Source organism: Thalia democratica, chromosome 1 (assembly GCF_965202585.1).
Source record: "Thalia democratica chromosome 1, ktThaDemo2.hap1.1, whole genome shotgun sequence".
NCBI lineage: Eukaryota > Metazoa > Chordata > Thaliacea > Salpida > Salpidae > Thalia > Thalia democratica.
Window position 1 is genome coordinate 22,230,407 of NC_139165.1, and position 17,513 is coordinate 22,247,919.

At 25.7% G+C, this 17,513-nt stretch overlaps 1 protein-coding gene across 1 annotated transcript; it reads left to right on the forward strand.

The window, feature by feature from the left end:
• Positions 1–15,677: 15,677 nt before the first annotated feature.
• On the forward strand, positions 15,678–16,577 carry LOC145834491 (perlucin-like protein). The gene is made up of 3 exons (XM_082941935.1): positions 15,678–15,774; positions 15,971–16,097; positions 16,283–16,577. Exons 1-3 carry the CDS (start codon positions 15,678–15,680, stop codon positions 16,575–16,577), a joined length of 519 nt encoding a protein of 172 aa, XP_082798061.1.
• The last annotated feature ends 936 nt before the right edge of the window (positions 16,578–17,513 follow it).

Sequence of the window (17,513 nt, forward strand, 5' to 3'; positions counted from 1 at the left end):
AATTTTTAATTTTTTTTTATTTAGGTTGTGAATTTTTAATAAGGACTATATAAGAGATACTACTATGATGAAGAAAATAGTTTAAGTTAGACTGAAATAACGGTTATTTTAAAACTTTACAAAAAAGCAGAGATACAGTTGTCTACACTAACTGATATTATTGTTTGTGAAAGAAAAGTCTTTTAAACTTAATCATTTTATTACAACAAATAACTTTTAAAACCAAAACAAAAAAAAAAGAAAATTCCAAATAAAAATAAATTTAATTGTCAACCATATTTCTTACAATAAGTTGGACGTAACTTTTATATTCACTTTTAAGTTGTTACTTTATGTTTTTGATATTTTTAGACACTTTGAATCCGTCGGGAGCAACAAATTATCTTTTCTCAAATGATCTTCGAAATCCCATTCATTTTCATCAACGTTGTAAACATAGAAATTCATTTTACATTTCAAAAAAGAGTTGAAAAATACAACCAAGTTGTTACCGATACCAATTGCTTTTGAGTCACTAATGTCAGGTTTACTTTTCGGAGGGTTGATTTTGAACACAGTAAATTTTCGAGAAGCACTGTCATATACTTCAGAGTGTTCTGAATTGCAACTACTAATAACAAACATTTTATTACCCATACTAATTGCAGAATGTTCACATCTTCTTCCAATCATATCGGGTAAAAATGTCCATTTGTTATCATGGTGATCATATGATTCAACTGATTTTAAATTACCATTATCGTTGCTATACCCTCCAGTATAAACAATTTTGCCTTCGAAAACTGTACAAGCCGAATTACGTCTTTCTTTGTGTATTTCTGCTATGTTGGTCCATGTGTTTAGTTTTATATTAAACTTATAACTATAGTCTAAATACTCATACTTTCCAATCACATAAACATGATTCATAAATGAACAGACATTATAGTAAGACCTTTGATATATAAGTGGTTTTAGCTTTTTCCAAACTCTCGTCTTTCCAGAATACTTTTCAAAAGAAGATGTCCATTTGTTTTCCTGAACGAATCCACCAACTGCATAAATATCAGAACCAATCACAACTGTTTTGCTTGAACAAACTTTATTCACCATTGGAATCAGTTTTACAGAAGTTTTAATTTCATGACGTTTTCGTTTTATAATTTCGTTTGAAACACTTTCTTTGTCTACACCTCCACAAATAACAATATCAAACTCATCTTGATTGCAATAACGATTTTCGTACAAAACTGAAGGTTTTGAGCTGTAGGTTTTGGTCTTCATTTTATTTTTACTTGGGAAATTATAGAGCTGAGAAAAATTACTTAGTATGAAAAAAATTAATTAATTTATTGGAAAAAATTCACTTTAGTTTAGTTAAACTGTAAAGTTTTTAGAAGTGTAGTGTACTTTCTTTATGGATGTCAAAATAATAAAGCTGTTAAATTATATAATTATAACATTTACTAATGAACAACAACATTAAGAATTTAATTATGTAAAATTTATGGTAAAATAAATGTTCTTGTTTAAGGTAAAAATGCTATTAAAAAAAACTCTATCTCAATAATTTAATGTTCAAGTCACTTTAAATATATGTTTAAAACTAAAATGATTTATTTAATCTAAATTGTATTACTATAAAAACAGCTCTATTGGATTTAAATGAAAAAATTAATGGCAATGACTGTTGGGTTATACATAAATGAAGTTAAAGTATTTTAAAAAAAGTAATTATTTAAAAAGCAGGGGCGTGTTTTGATTGGATTACTTGAAACAAACTAGAATAAACTTTATATAAAAGCGATTGAATATGGTTTTCTTTTAAAATATTTTACAACAATTTGATAACTAATTTTTTGTTTTAAAGTACAGTTTATTTCATATTTTTGAAGAACTACGTTTAAAATGACGTAGTACTGTTAGTTTTTTGTAGAAAATGCTATAATTATCAAAGTTTCAAAATTTGAAAGAGCAACCTTTTCATTCATAACTAGGCAATCAGAAATTGAAAAAAAACTATTTTTGAATGGTTTTATAACTCGAAAGGTTCATTTATAACTTTCTAAACTTTTAACAATATCACATATTGTTTTATTTCACTACATGAAAAAACCGTAGTTTTTTTTAGATCAACTTGTAAAATTACTACTACTAGTATTATTAACACGTAAATAAATCTTTGAAAATTAATGTTAAAAATTTTAAAAGATGATAGTTAGTTAAATAATAAATATAAACCTATGGTATACAAATTTATATAATACCATACACGTTACAAAATATATAAATAACAACTGTAAATAAAACTAAAACAAACTAAACATAGATAATAAATAGACAAAAAACTTTGAACCGTTTAGGTACTGCACTGTAGCAAATTGCCTTAAATCTAAATACCATTGTGTAATCAACTTAAAGTCCAATAATAAACAAGATAATTAAGTTGTTTTATTTTTATGAGTTTATAAATTCTAAAAACCTGAAGAAGACTTAACAATTTAGAAAAAAAAAAAACATTTTAAAACTTTGTTTAGTGATACATATTATAACACAGTATAACTATTGAAAATAAAAAAAATTCAAAAATATTTTGTACTAAAATATAACGCATCTATTGTTAAAATATTTTATTTATATAAGAAATCCTATTCACACACAACTTTTATGAATTCAAAAAACTGCAGACGAATTTTTCCTGTACAACTTAGCTTTCTGATTAGAAAATTTTTCACTTATAAATAGTAAATAGTTTCATTAGTTATCTTCCAACTCGACATAAGTATCTTTTTATTTTTTAAACATCTTGCTTTCTAAAAATAATATATATTTACCAAGATAATTACATTTGCCGTTAACTGTTTTTAAAGGCTTCTGTGCAATTTAAATATCAAATTTTAACTTTGAAACATCTTTTAAAAATAATAATTTAAAAATTTATATTATAAATCTAAAATAACATTTAATAAAGTATAAACATTTGTATAAACTTTAGTAAGAAGCTTTACAACATAGAAATGTTAATATGTTGATTATTTTTAAAAGTACAACTTATATTAATGTAATAGGTTTTTTTCGTAAGCTTTGTATATTAAAGTATATATATTTTATATTTATGATTGTGAACTGTTTTGTAGACTAAAATTATTAGACTAGATTTGATAATAATTTTGTGAAACTTAGGTAAACTTTTTTTTTTTAACTTTTGTCAATAGAAACATAGTTGTTTTGAGGTTTGAGTTTATTTTTTTTTTACTATAAAAATAACGAATCGCAAAAAAAAACATTAGTTAATAAAATGTAAGCAGTTGGTTATAAAATTAACAATAACGTTTTAAATTTATACAAGTACAAGAACTAAAAAGAACAAGACTTTATTAAGTTAATTTTTTTTAATTATTTTTTAAATTCCCTGCAGGGCGAAACATTATTTTGTGTTTGAAATATGCTTTAATTACATTTTCAAAAAAAAAGTATAATTTTTAAAGTTTTAATTTAACTTTTGCTTTTTAAGCACATGATTTTTGCTGAAACTTTAATTTTAATTGCAACCATTCTTTATTAAAACAGATAGTTTGTACAAAATATGTAATATTTTATTGATTTTATTTTCTGCTTTAACTTATTCTTGAAATTAACTTACTATTTTGTAGAATGTTATGTCTGTAGCAGTTTTAAAATATTAAAAATAAATGATATATTTCTCAAAATAGGTTGTTTAAAAAAAATGATAGTTTATGTACAAGTTAAACTATAAGCTTTTAAGCAAATTATAAAAGCATCTTTATTTGTTTTTATTGTTGATTACTGAATATATGTCATTATTTTGAACAACGCAAATAATCTTTTCAATTTTATTTTATAGCATTTGTTAAGAATACATTTTTATAATATTTCACAGAAAACTTTCGAACGAAAACAAGACATAAAAATAGTGTAGCAAATGTTATTTTTAAATAAAAAGCAACTAAAATATGCATCAATTACAAAAACATTGAGACAAAAAATAGAAGCCAAAAGCACCATCCGTCGCCATTGCTAAAAAAATACGAAAAAAAAAACAACAGTGAGATATTAGACAAGTTCTATATAAACTTTTGAAAGTCCATATTTTGTACAAAGTTGTAAAATAAATTTATCTTTTGTCAGGCTTGTTTTATTTGAATTCATAAACGATTTTTTTTTATCCTGCACAAGCATTTAGTTTTAAGTCGACATTTTACTGTAATAAAACTAAATAAAAACAGCCATTAAAAAAAATCAACCTACTAGAAGAACTATATTGGTAAATATAATAAAAACAAAAAGAAAAACAAATAAAAGTATAACTTAATAAATTTAAAAGTTAAATGACTATAAATAGTAATTGAGTATCATAAAAATATTATTTACAAAACAATTATCACGTAACGGTAGAATTAGTAATTAAAGCATTTTATCAGAATCCAAGCACATTAAAGAACATTAAAAGTAAAACGTAACTAATTTGTTTTAAAGTTTCAATTATGCAGTAAAAAAATCTCTTTTTTTTTGTGATAAATAGATAAGTTACCAAATTGTAAAAAGCTAACGAAACATCACACGTTGAGAAATATAATAAATATAATAAATATAATATAAAATAAACACATTAACGAAAAATTACACGTTAATAAATGTAATAGATGCAATATATAATAAATACAGTAACAAAACATTACACGTTAATAAATGTAATAGATGCAACATATAATAAATACATTAACAAAACATTACACGTTAATAAATGTAATAGATGCAATATATAATAAATACAGTAACGAAACATTACACGTTAATAAATGTAATAGATGCAATATAAAATAAATCCATTAACGAAACATAACACGTTAATAAATGTAATAGATGCAACATATAATAAATACATTAAGGAAAATTACACGTTAATAAATGTAATAGATGCAATACATAATAAATACACTAACAAAACATTACACGTTAATAAATGTAATAGATGGATAATATAATAAATACATTAACGAAACATTACACGTTAATAAATGTAATAGATGCAATATAAAATAAATACATTAACGAAACATTACACGTTAATAAATGTAATAGATGCAATATATAATAAATACATTAAGGAAACATTACACGTTAATAAATGTAATAGATGCAACATATAATAAATACAGTAACGAAACATTACACGTTAATAAACATCTGTTTAATCTCGCACAACCCGTGAAAGTCGGTTCCTTTTTCAACATCGCATTTCACATCGTTGAGCCCTCCGAGTCGCGGAAAGTAATGCAAACAGTTTCGCGACCTCCGCTGTTGTTAGCTCGCCCGCCTCAGAGTGGTAGAAAAACGAAGCCCCTTCGTTGAAGTTCACCGTTTGCCCGTCGAAATATTTGAAAACTCCTCTTGTCTGGCGATATATTCCGACCCAAACTTTCTTTCCTGAAGCATTGACCATTTTTTCAAATTGCCCTGAGATAACAAACAATTAGTTTTTTTAACTTTTGTGTGTTTTAAAGCCTTTCTGTTAATATTTTCAAAGTATTGTTAATAATGTTTATTGTTAGTTTTCAAGTTTTTAATTATTGACGTTTGTAACTTTACAGTGTTTAGAGAATTTTAAAAACTGTTAATTCTATTAAACCCAGAACATTAACTGTAAACTCTACAGAACTTTAAAAACACACTACTCATATAAATTTTTCAACGAAAACACCAGCAAAAGTCTACATAGCCTAAGTATGGACTTTCGTATGAAGTGGGACACAAAGGTTTGATCATACCAGCTCCATCAACAAACCACAAGCTTTGGCACAATAAGACCGGCTTCACCATTATAAGGACTTATCAGTCATCCTCAGCTGAAAAACTACAAACGGGTCATAAACCTACAAACGGTTTATGATGATAAATTATAAAGCAATCGTTTGCTTGTATTGGACAGTGACGTTAGTATTGTCTTTTGACGTGCAACGTCTGATAAACTATTCACTAGGCAAAACAGATTTTACACTCGTATTCAATACAATCAACGAAAACATCGGCGAAAGTCTAGAGATCCTGATAATAATAAACCGTTTGAAGATTGATGTCTGCAAGTTTTTTGGCTGTGGATGGCTGATAAGTCCTTAAAAGGACGAAACCGGTCTCATTCTACCTAAGTTTTGTGTACTGATGATCGTATTGGTACGTTCAAACATTAACTTTTTTTCAAACGGTACGAACAAACGCTTACTAAAATTTTAAGTTTTATAAGTTTATTAAAAGCCACATTTAAACTAACGAATGATACTTTATACCATTTTCACCAAAATTTACATGTATGAGATCGCCTTTCATATCTTGGCATTGTTTACGACACTCGTCAAAGGTATCTCTGCTTGGTGTGATCTTGAACGTGTGGCTAAATACTTTTGTCAAATATTTCAAGTTGTATAAATTCATTTGATACAAAGTAACATTTCAAAGACTTTTTTATTTTCCTAAAATTTAAAAAAACATCCTTATGAGTTATTTCTTAGTCTTTAAATGACTTTTTAGCTTATCAAATTAGTTTACTTCAAATGATAAATTTCTTTAAAAACCTTCCGTTTTCTGGTTTTATCTAGCTTGGATACAATGAAATGGAGTACAATAAAAGTTATAGAACACCAAACAAATAGTAGCATTTCCTCGCGACCTAATAATTAGTGGTATTTGGAGTTTATACGTGAGATGTTTATGCTGAAATCAGAATTCGTTTAATCTTTTACTGTATTTTTATTATAGAAATTTACTTTGTTGATTTTTAATTTAACTATTTTTTACTTCGTTACCATTAAACATACAAGGTTATCTGATTTTTTATAAATTTATTTGGTAATAAAGATTTTACTTACGACGTATTTTTATAACAGGTATAGGTGTCAATTAGTTAAATTTCTGTAAAACGTTTTCTATAAAAGAAAATATTCTTAAAATCGATTGTTGTTGTTGATTTGTTTTTTTTTAATAAAACTATAGCAAAAATACATACTGTATTTAATTAAATACGTTTATATTAAATAAATATATATAATAATAATATAAATATGAAAGTATACCCATTATAAAATCTTTACTTAATATATTTACTCTTTTATAATGGGTATACTTTCATTAAGAAAATGGTGTAAATTAAACTGAAATAATGGTTATTTTAGAACTTTACAAATTTAAGAGATACCGTTGTTTATATTAAAATTGATATTATTTCATTTAAAAAAAAAAGTCTTTCAAACATGGTCATTTTTATTTCAACAAAAAACTTTCAAAAACTGAACAAAAAAGTAGAGACCAAACAAAAATAAGTTTTATTGTCAACCATAATTCTTACAATAAGTTGAACGCAACATTTATATACATAATCTAAGTTGTTACTTTATGTTTTTGGTATTTTTAGACACTTTGAGTCTATAGGGAGCATCAAATTGTCTTTCCTAAAATGATCTCCGAAATCCCATTCATTTTTATCTGCATTGTAAAAATAAAAAATCATTTTACATTTTGAAAAACAGTTGAAAAATAGAACCAAGTTGTTACCAATACCAATTGCTTTTACGTCACTAATGCCAGGTGTACTTTTTGGTAGGTCAATTTTGAACAAGATAAATTTTCTGGAAACACTGTCATATACTTCAGAGTTTTCTGGAGAGCAACCACTAATAACAAACATTTTATTACCCATACTAACTGCAGAATGTTCACATCTTCTTCCAATCATATCGGGTAAAAATGTCCATTTGTTATCATGGTGATCATATGTTTCAACTGATTTCATCGTTCCCTCATCGTAGTTATATACTCCAGTAACAACAATTTTGCCTTCGAAAACTGTACAGGCTGAGCTATGTCTTACTGTTTGTATTTCTGCTATCTTAGTCCATTTGTTTAGTCTTTTGTTGAACTTAAAACAATAGTATGTATAATAATTCTTTTCAAAACACCCAGAAATAACATAAACATGTTTCATAAATGAGCATACACTATAGTGAAACCTTTGATCAAAAAATGGTTTTAACTTTTTCCAAACTTTCGTCTTTCCAGAATACTTTTCAAAAGAAGATGTCCATCTATATTTTTGATCGAATCCACCAACTACATATATATCAGAACCAATTCCAACTGTTTTGCTTGAACTAGTTTTATTTAACAATGGAATCAGTTTTACAGAAGTTTTAATTTCAGATTTTTTATGTTTTATAACTTCATTTGAAACACTTTCTTTATCTACACCTCCACAAATAACAATATCAAATTCATCTTGATTGCAATAACGATTTTCATACAAAACTGGAGGTTTAGAGCTGTAGGTTTTGGTCTTCATTATATGTTTACTTAGAGAATTATAGAACTGAAATAAATAACATATAACTTTTTTATTCAAATAAATATACATGATATTTATTAAAATAGTTTATGGCAAAATATAAACTTAATTAGTCAAACTATAAAGCCTTTAGAAGTGTAATATACTTTACTTATGGATGTTTTAATAATGATCTACTTAACAATATAATTATAACATTTATTAGTTAACAACAATTATATTTAAAACTTAATTTGTTGTAAAATTCAAAATAAAAATGTTCTTGTACAAGACAAAAATGCTATTAAAAAGAACATTACCTTAACAACTTAATGTTAAAAACTCTTTGAATACAACAATTGACAAGTTTGTTTAATCTAGCTTATGTTGCGCTTTAGAAACAGCCCTTTAGGACGTAAATGAAAAACTAAATGGCAACAAATGTTGGGTTATACAGAAGTGAAGTTAAACTATATAAAAAAAGTAATTATCTAAAAAGCAGGAGAGTTTTTTGACTGGTTCACTTGAAACAAACTGGAATAAACGTAATAGAAAAGTGATTGAATACAATAAAGTTTAATATGCTTTACAACAAATTGACAATTTAATGTTAACTTTGTTGTATAAAGTTTGTTTATTTCATTTTGTTTTGAAGAAATACGTTAAATTGGAGTAGTACTGTAAGTTGTTTTGCAGAAAAACGTTAAATTGTTAAAGTTTCAAAATTTGTAAAAGCAACCTTTTCACTTATTACTAGGCAATCAGAAGATAAAAAAATTTTTACTTGTTTACTATTTATAACTCAAAAGGTTTCATTTATCATTTTTCAAACTTTTAACAATATCACATACTGGTCTTATTTTTACTACATTAGAAAACCGTAGTTTTACAATTCTTTTTTTAATAAACTTGCAAAATTACCACTAATGTACAACTAGTATCATTAACACGTAAATAATTCTTTGAAAAGTAATGTTTAAAACTTTGAAAGATGATAGTTAATCAAATACTATGTATATATATATATATATATATATTTATATTATATGCAAGTTTATAAATAACAACAACAAACAAGTAAGCTGAAGTTTCGCAGATATTTAAAATCATACATTCCCATTTTTGAACACTTATTCGCTATAAACAAGTTTTCGTAAAAAAATAATGGAGCTTACAATTCTTGTTCAATTTACAAAAAAAAAATTATCTTATAAAAGTTTATTAATAAAACTAAAGCTTAAATGTTATATTCAAAATATTATCTAAAGAAAATAGTTTTATTCATTAAGAATGTATCTTTAGTTAATGTAATCAAATTAAATAAACTTCGTATTTTTTTACAAATGTCATTCGTATAAAAAACACATCAACAACATCTATAACCGACGTTAAAAAAGCCATATGATTTAAATAAAAAAAAAACGAAAAATACCATAAACTAACTAATACGTGTACTAACTTTATAAATATATTTGTAAGTAAAACACATAATTGCTATAAAATTAGAAACAACAGATAACTGTGTATGTATTTTTGTTACAAAGCTATATTTGTTTTAATAAGAAAAAACAAGTTAAATTCAATAAAAATATAGTACTAAAAAAAGCGCGAATTAATATCTCAGTACAAAATTTTTATAAACAAAGTTCAATTTTTGTTAAAGATGATGGAGTAGATCTATGGATTTAGTTTCAATTACTTTCATTGCAGCCCTTTTAATAACGCATTCAAGTTAATTAAGAATGTTTATATTTGAGAAGGTGCAAGCCGAACGTCCACACATTTTTTCACAAATCTGAAAGCTCATTTATTTAAGTGAATTAAACCAGAATTAGTTCAACTCTAAAAATCTATACTATTAGATTATTAAGAGACAAAAAACGTTCAAAATGTATGTTCACAGGACTTGGTACACGACGAACTTATCGGTTATAGACTCCCACACATATTGAATACCTTTTAACGTCTTGTCTAGGTCATAAATGTGTAATAAAAAAATTAAGTTAGTTAAATGATTCTTTTATCACTGATTTGATTTTGCTTCAATAAAACTTCAGTATATCTTTTTAAAAAGCAAGCTTAGAAATCAAAGTAACAATTGTTTCATGTTGTTTTTAATCCTCTGGTATTAATATTTAAATGAATCAGTTGCTTTTAAATCAATAAAAAGTGCCTAAAAGATGTTTAAAAACTAATAAAACTACTGACAAGAAAAAATCGTCAATTAGTTAAACAGTATATGAATATTATTAGCTTACTGATACGAATAAAATTCAAATTAAATTATAAAATTTGAAAATATATTTTATTTTCCAATGTATAAAACGAAACTACCTGTTTTGTACTAAATGTTATCAGTAAGAAAATGTTATATAAGCTTAATTAATTATAGAAAAACTTTATAAATATAGCTAGAAAGTAAAAGTTTTGTTTAAATTATCAGGACAGCAATATATTTGTAATGATTTCATTAAATTGACTACTAAAATTATTACAAATATTAGTAAGAAAAAATCAAATCATACAAATCTTACACTAAATATAAGAAGCCTTTGTAAGAATATGTGAATTCGTTTTTTAATTTGTATGATATGGTTTTAAATTTAGTAGTAAGTTTTTTAACTTTCTATAACTTAATAAAAAGTCTTTTTTTTTAATTTGAGCAGCTTTTTTCGCTCGATGCATCTTTTACTTTCAATTTTTACTGTTAATATTTAAACGAAGTTTTAAAAATAAGTTAAGTGAAGTATTTCCTATTGAAATAGTTTACATGTTTCTAACGAAACAATATGTCAAAATCGTACTGTAAATGTACTTAGTATTTTAAAACTTCTCATTGCTTGATAACATACCCACTTTTTTTCTTATGTATTAAGTTGCTATAATAGATGTAATTCGTTTACACTATTTCTAATAACAGTGCAAAATTAACTATAAAAAGTGTGATTAAAATATACTGATGTTTGATTGATGTAATCTTTTGATGAATTCTATATTTCTACTAGTTCATTATATTCACAAAAGGTGTGTTTAATTCATATTTTTTAAAGAAAACTTTTAGTAACTATGATAGGGTGTCTATTTTAGGGAATATTTTTTGTGCACATAGCCCGGGTGACAGCAGAGTAATAATATCTAACATAAGTTGATTTTTTTATTTTGAGATGTACAGCGTTCAAAAATATTAAAGTTTGTAAATAAATGAAGTATCTTGTAAGCTGTAAAATTTGAGCTAAATTTGTAAGTACTAAAAATACTATAAAGATACGGTTATTATAAAACAGTATTTTAGTCACTTTAAGTTTCAGTATACTTCTTTTTTTTAAGTAAGAGTTTAACCAAATAAGTTATATTTAAGATTGGTTTTTTATGTTTACGTTTTAACTACGTGGTCTCTAGTAACTTACTAACTGATATACTTGCGAGTAGCAAATAATATGCTAACAGTAATAAGTTACAAACTTATTTCTAACTTTTGAATAAAACAGACTTTGAATAAATGCAATTTACTTTATTTTCAATAAAAATTATTAGTTGTGAATAAAGAAACTATTAAGTCACGACACAGATTAAATCTATAAAAAGTTTAAATAATCGTAATGTTATATAAAATACGGGAACGCGTCACTTTTGCACGAGCGTCACTTTTGCACGAGGGGACACTTTTGCACAGCGACTCTTTTGCACGAGCGTCACTTTAGCACGAGGGGACACTTTTGCACGGCGTCACTTTTGCACGCAGGGTCACTTTTGCACGAGGGGACACTTTTGCACGGCGACACTTTTGCATGGAGGGTCACTTTTGCACGAGGGGACACTTTTGCACGGCGACTCTTTTGCTCGGAGGGTCACTTATGCACGAGGTGACACTTTTGCACGAGTCGACACTTTTGCACGGCGACTTTTTTTTTTTAATTAAAAAAAAATAACTTAAACAATATTCGCTTTTAAACGCAAGTTGTTTTGAATAAATAAAATGTGGTAATTATTTATAGAAATTTTAATGTAAAGTTTTTATTTTAAGTTTTACGTAGAACAATATAATAACGTACCACATTTCATTAATTTATATTTATTAGCTTAATTTAAATAACATAGTTGAATACACATTTTTAACTTTATATAAAATTAACTTTGAATACATTAAATGAAAATAATCTGAATTTTATTACTTTTTAAAAAGAAAGATAAACTTAATTTAGTAAGGCTTCAAAACACGAGTTTTAAGTATTATTTTTACTTATTTTCTCTTGATATTATTATTAGCCTTATATAGCTATTTGAAAAATAATTTAATTTATTTTTATTATAACCAACCATTAAATAAAATAAAGATTTAGTTAGTTTATGAAGTGTAAAGTTATTTCAGATTTTACCTGGTGTTTATTTTAATTTTTTAATTTAGCGTGAGAATAAAAAAAGCAATAAACTAGCGTATTTTTCATGATTTAAAATTAAATTATTTTATTACAATAATGTTTCATGATCATGATAAGTCAATAAGAGAGTAACATTTGGAAGTTTGAATTTATGTTCATCAAAAGTATCAAGAGATGCTTACACAAGCATTCCATGATCATGAAATAAGCCAATAAGAGCCTAACGTTAATGTCCTTGGAGCGTTAGGTTTTTATTTTTTTTTTTGGGTTAATGCATTTAAATACTTGATGTTGAGCGTTCTATATCAAAGCGTAAATAAATATAAGTTTGTGGTTAAAGTTTTGCTGTTTATGTTAACTTGTAAATTGTTTATCTTTGTTATAATAAATAAAGTATTTGTGTTATTTTATTTTTCTTTATGTGTCTTCCAGTTTAAGTGGTCTAAGTTTTGATGCCATCTATCATATGGACAATAAACTTGTAACCGTATAGTAAAATATATAAAAAGGCATAGTTGTTGATTAATATATTAAAATTCAAAATAAACTAAACAACTTACTAACACTTAAAGTACTTTTTATCCTAGTTTCTAGATAAATTAACTTTAATGTCTTTGGTATGAATCTTTTACATATATTTTCAATTTATCTTTTCGTTAGTTTGTTTCTAACATTAACTTTTACTGTTACAGATTTTATACATTTCAATTTTTGCCTTTAATATAGGTATTTTATAAAATTTTAGTTTTCAGTTTCTTTTATGTTACAGACTTGGTAGTTACCAAAAAATTTTTAATCGGCCTGCATGCAAAATTGATTTTCAATGCTTAAAAGTCATCGTGCCAAAATGTCGCTGTGCAAAAATTTCATCGTAAAAATGTGACGTTGTGCAACAATGCTGCCGTCATCATGAAAAAATGTAGCCGTACAAAAGTGTCCCTCCGTGCAAAAGAGTCGCCGTGCAAAAGTGTCCCTCCGTGCAAAAGTGTCGTCGTGCAAAAGTGTCCCCTCGTGCAAAAGTGACGCTCGTGCAAAATTGTCCCCTTGTGCAAAAGTGACCCTGCGTGCAAAAGTGTCGCCGTGCAAAAGTGTCCCCTCGTGCAAAAGTAACGTTCGTGCAAAAGTGACGCTCGTGCAAAAGTGACACCCACCCATAAAATATTAACATCAATTTAGCAATGTAGACGTTTTCTTGATTCTCGAAACCACTTAATGAATCGTAACTTGATGTGCGGAATAACTAATTATTCACCTAAGTGCGTATTTGAAAGACAAACGCAAATATATACGCATTGAAATGAATAATAGCTCCTAAAAAAATAAAATGATTGATTTTAATAAAAAAAACTGTTTATTTTTATTACTAGAAGCACGTTATGAAAACTGTGAAATACAGTTTACAACATTCGCTTTTAAATAAATATATTGCGTGAATACTGCAATATATTGCGTGAATACAGCTTTTAACACAGCTAAAAGTTTCGTATTTCAACAAAAAGTGTGTACCTAATAAGTACTAGTTTTATTAAGAAGTAGCATGTTTAACACATAGTTTAATTCTATTTTTTAATACAGAAAATAAAATTTTAATTAGTTTTTAATGCAAACTAAGTTAGTTAGATAAGCTTATAGAATTTAATAAAGAAATTAAGACTTAAAAATATAGTTAATAAATTTATATATGAACAAAGACCTGTTGGGTCGCTAAGAAAGGACTAGTTTTTTATATAATGTTGTAACTCTAAAAAATAGTTAAAATTTTATTTTATAAATAATTGAAAAATATTCGGTACGCTTTAAACATTTAAAGGTTTGTGTATGTTTTCTTGCATTAGTTTCCATAGTAATTTGAAACTTTTTATTGCTTATAAACTAAACCCTTACCTACAAATATTGACTTTTTATTACCCACTGCATAAAGTATTTGAAGTCTTTTCAACTTTGCTTACCTTTACATTTTCATAGTAAACTCGAAATGTGTGACGTAAATGTACTGCTTTTAATAAAATCAAACTTTCAACAAGCTTTTATCAATGCTAGTTTTGATTACTCAGTGAATTTAACTAAGGAAGGTGTAACTTTGTAAACACGTGTGAATTAAATTTCTTTGTAATGAATAAACAAAAGAGTCTTTCGCAAATATTGTACTAAACTTTACCATAGTGACTTCAAAATATCATGTTTGCTATAACTGGGCTATTTTAAGCTAAAACAATTTAGTTTTACTTAAACAGCTTGCAGTAAGTTTGTTTTTTGAAAAAAATTTTAGAGTAGAGTTGTCTATTTTATTTATTATATTTATTTTTAGTAGAAAATATTTAAATTTATGTAAATAAGTGTTCTGTATCTATCATTGTTTCATCATTTTCAGTTAACTTTAGTTTTTTTTTTTTAATTTTTAACGTAAAGTTATAATATTAAACAACAAAAGAAAGCAACAATTTAAAACTTGTACCTTTAGTAACAACAATAGACTAATAACCAAGTTAAAGTATTTGGTTTGTTTATTAAATAGTTTATAAACGAAACTGTAAATTTAAACATTTATCACATATCATATATTTCTTGTGATTCATAAGTGAAAGACTTTTTTGAATTTTAATAATGTTAAAGCTACTTTATATATTTAGTTTCTAATTTAAACAAACTTTTACAGAGTTTTTAAAGTTTGGTTACAATAGAGCTCTTATTTATTATTTTTTGGTTTATTTTTACGAAGCTTTAAGTCAAACTACTACTTGTGATGATAATGAATCAAAACTTGCAGCGATTGCAAATTTTATTTGTAACAGTACTACACACACTAATGGCCCTAAAGGTTTAGAAAGTTTTTAGACAAGTTTTGGTTTATGTGTTTATTTTTAAGTTAAAGAGAAATTATACATTACTTTACAGACTAAGAAAATATTTTGTAGACTTATATTTGTTATTTCTTAGGTGAAAAAGGAGAACCAGGTGCTAATTGTGACGTCATAGATAAATTTGAAATGCTCGATCGAGAAAATAAATTGCTGAGTCAGCAAGTTTCAACTTTGGAACAAGCCGTAAATAATACTGAAGCTAGATTAAACAAGACAATTGAAGGTATTAAGATAAATCAATCATTCGAAGTAAATAAGTATAAAAATTGTAAAACCGTTTAAAAAATATAAATAAATTATGTATATATATTAAAGTTTTATTAAAAAAAAAAACTCTTTTTTAATTGTTTAAAATCGTTAGATCAAAAGTGTTTTGTTTTTTTTAATGACTTTAAACAACTTGAAATTTATGACAAAAGCATTTAGCTACACCTTCATGATAACACCTAATAGAGGAAACTTTGACCAGTGTCGTAAACAATGCCAAGATATGAAAGGTGATCTCATACATTTTAATTTTGGTGAAGATGGTATCAAGTATCATTCGTTAGTTTAAATGAGCCTTTAATAAAATTTAAATTTAAACAATTTTTTTGAATAGATAATTATCATATAAAAAGTATGAGTGCTAACATTTAACATAACACTTAGCAATTAAAAAATATTGTAAACAGGCTTTAAAAATGTAACACTTATAAAACTGAATTACATAAAGTTTTTTATTATATCAGGGCACTCCGAAAAATAGTTGAATCATCAGGAAAGCATGTTTGGGTAGGCATTACAGATCGTCAAACGGAAGGAGTTTTCAGATATTTGAACGGTGAGACGGTGAATGTGTATAAAAGCCAATCCCTTTTCTACTACTTTGCAGCAGGCGAACCTAACAGTTCTTGCAACGAAGATTGTTTACATTATTTTCCACGACTCGGAGCGCTCAACGATGTAAAATGCGACTCAGTGAACTTGGAAGGAGGCGACTTTCACGGCTTGTGCGAGATAAAACAAATGTTTATTAATGTGTAATGTTTCGTTAGCTTTTTACAGCTTAATAACTTATCTATTTTTGTAAATACAAAAAAAAAAGAAGTTTAAAGTTAACGATTCAAGTTTTTCGATAATTTAGTTATGTTTAATTTAATTCTTTTCTAAAATGCTTGGATTCTGATAAAATCTTTTAAGTAATATTTCTACAGTAAAAGAACAAATTTTTTTCAAGTTGTTTTTCATATTATTTTTTTACTATTTATACCACTTCAACATCGATTATTTTTAATTTACAATTTCATTTATCTCTTCGAATTTCTTTTTCAATTAATAATAAAGTTTTTTTAAAAGTTTATTTTATTTTTTTAATTTTTAGTTAACTGCTTTTGTATTGTACTACAGTAAAATGTCTACTTAAAGTATAATAGCCTAGGAATAATAAATTGTATCATTATACGAATACCAATAAAACAAGCTTCACAAAGTATAAAACTACTTAATACTTTTTACAAATATTTTTTTCTAATAGTTTGTACAAAATTAATCTAAAATTAAATGGTTTTTTTGCACTTGGTAGCAGTGGCGATGCGTGTTGATATTGATAGGGGTTTATAATTATGTATATTGATAAGCGCTGTTTATTAGTAAATGACAAAAATAATCTCTTAAGTAATTTTACTTTAAGTAATAAACTGATTTAGGATACTGAACTCCGAACAGTTATTGAAAATGGTAAAAACAGTGTACGAGTTTGAGCAGTAGTTTAATGCAATATATATGTAGAGTTGTCAAAAATATCTAAACTAAAGTAACATTGAACTAAATCAAACTTTTGTTACAGAATAAAAACCAATTGACTTATAAAGCGAAAGCCCGGATAACGAAAAATTAAAAAGTATTAACTGATTTTTTTTTTCTATCACATCTCTTACCTATAAGCTCCAGAATTCTTTTTTATGTCAAAATTTTGATGCC

Coding starts and splice junctions, on each gene's coding strand:
- LOC145834491 (XM_082941935.1), top strand. CDS start 15,678: ATGCTCGATCGAGAAAATAAATTGCTGAGTCAGCAAGTTTCAACTTTG. Junction 15,775..15,970: donor ATTAAACAAGACAATTGAAG/GTATTAAGATAA, acceptor TTATGACAAAAG/CATTTAGCTACACCTTCATG. Junction 16,098..16,282: donor GATGGTATCAAGTATCATTC/GTTAGTTTAAAT, acceptor TTATTATATCAG/GGCACTCCGAAAAATAGTTG.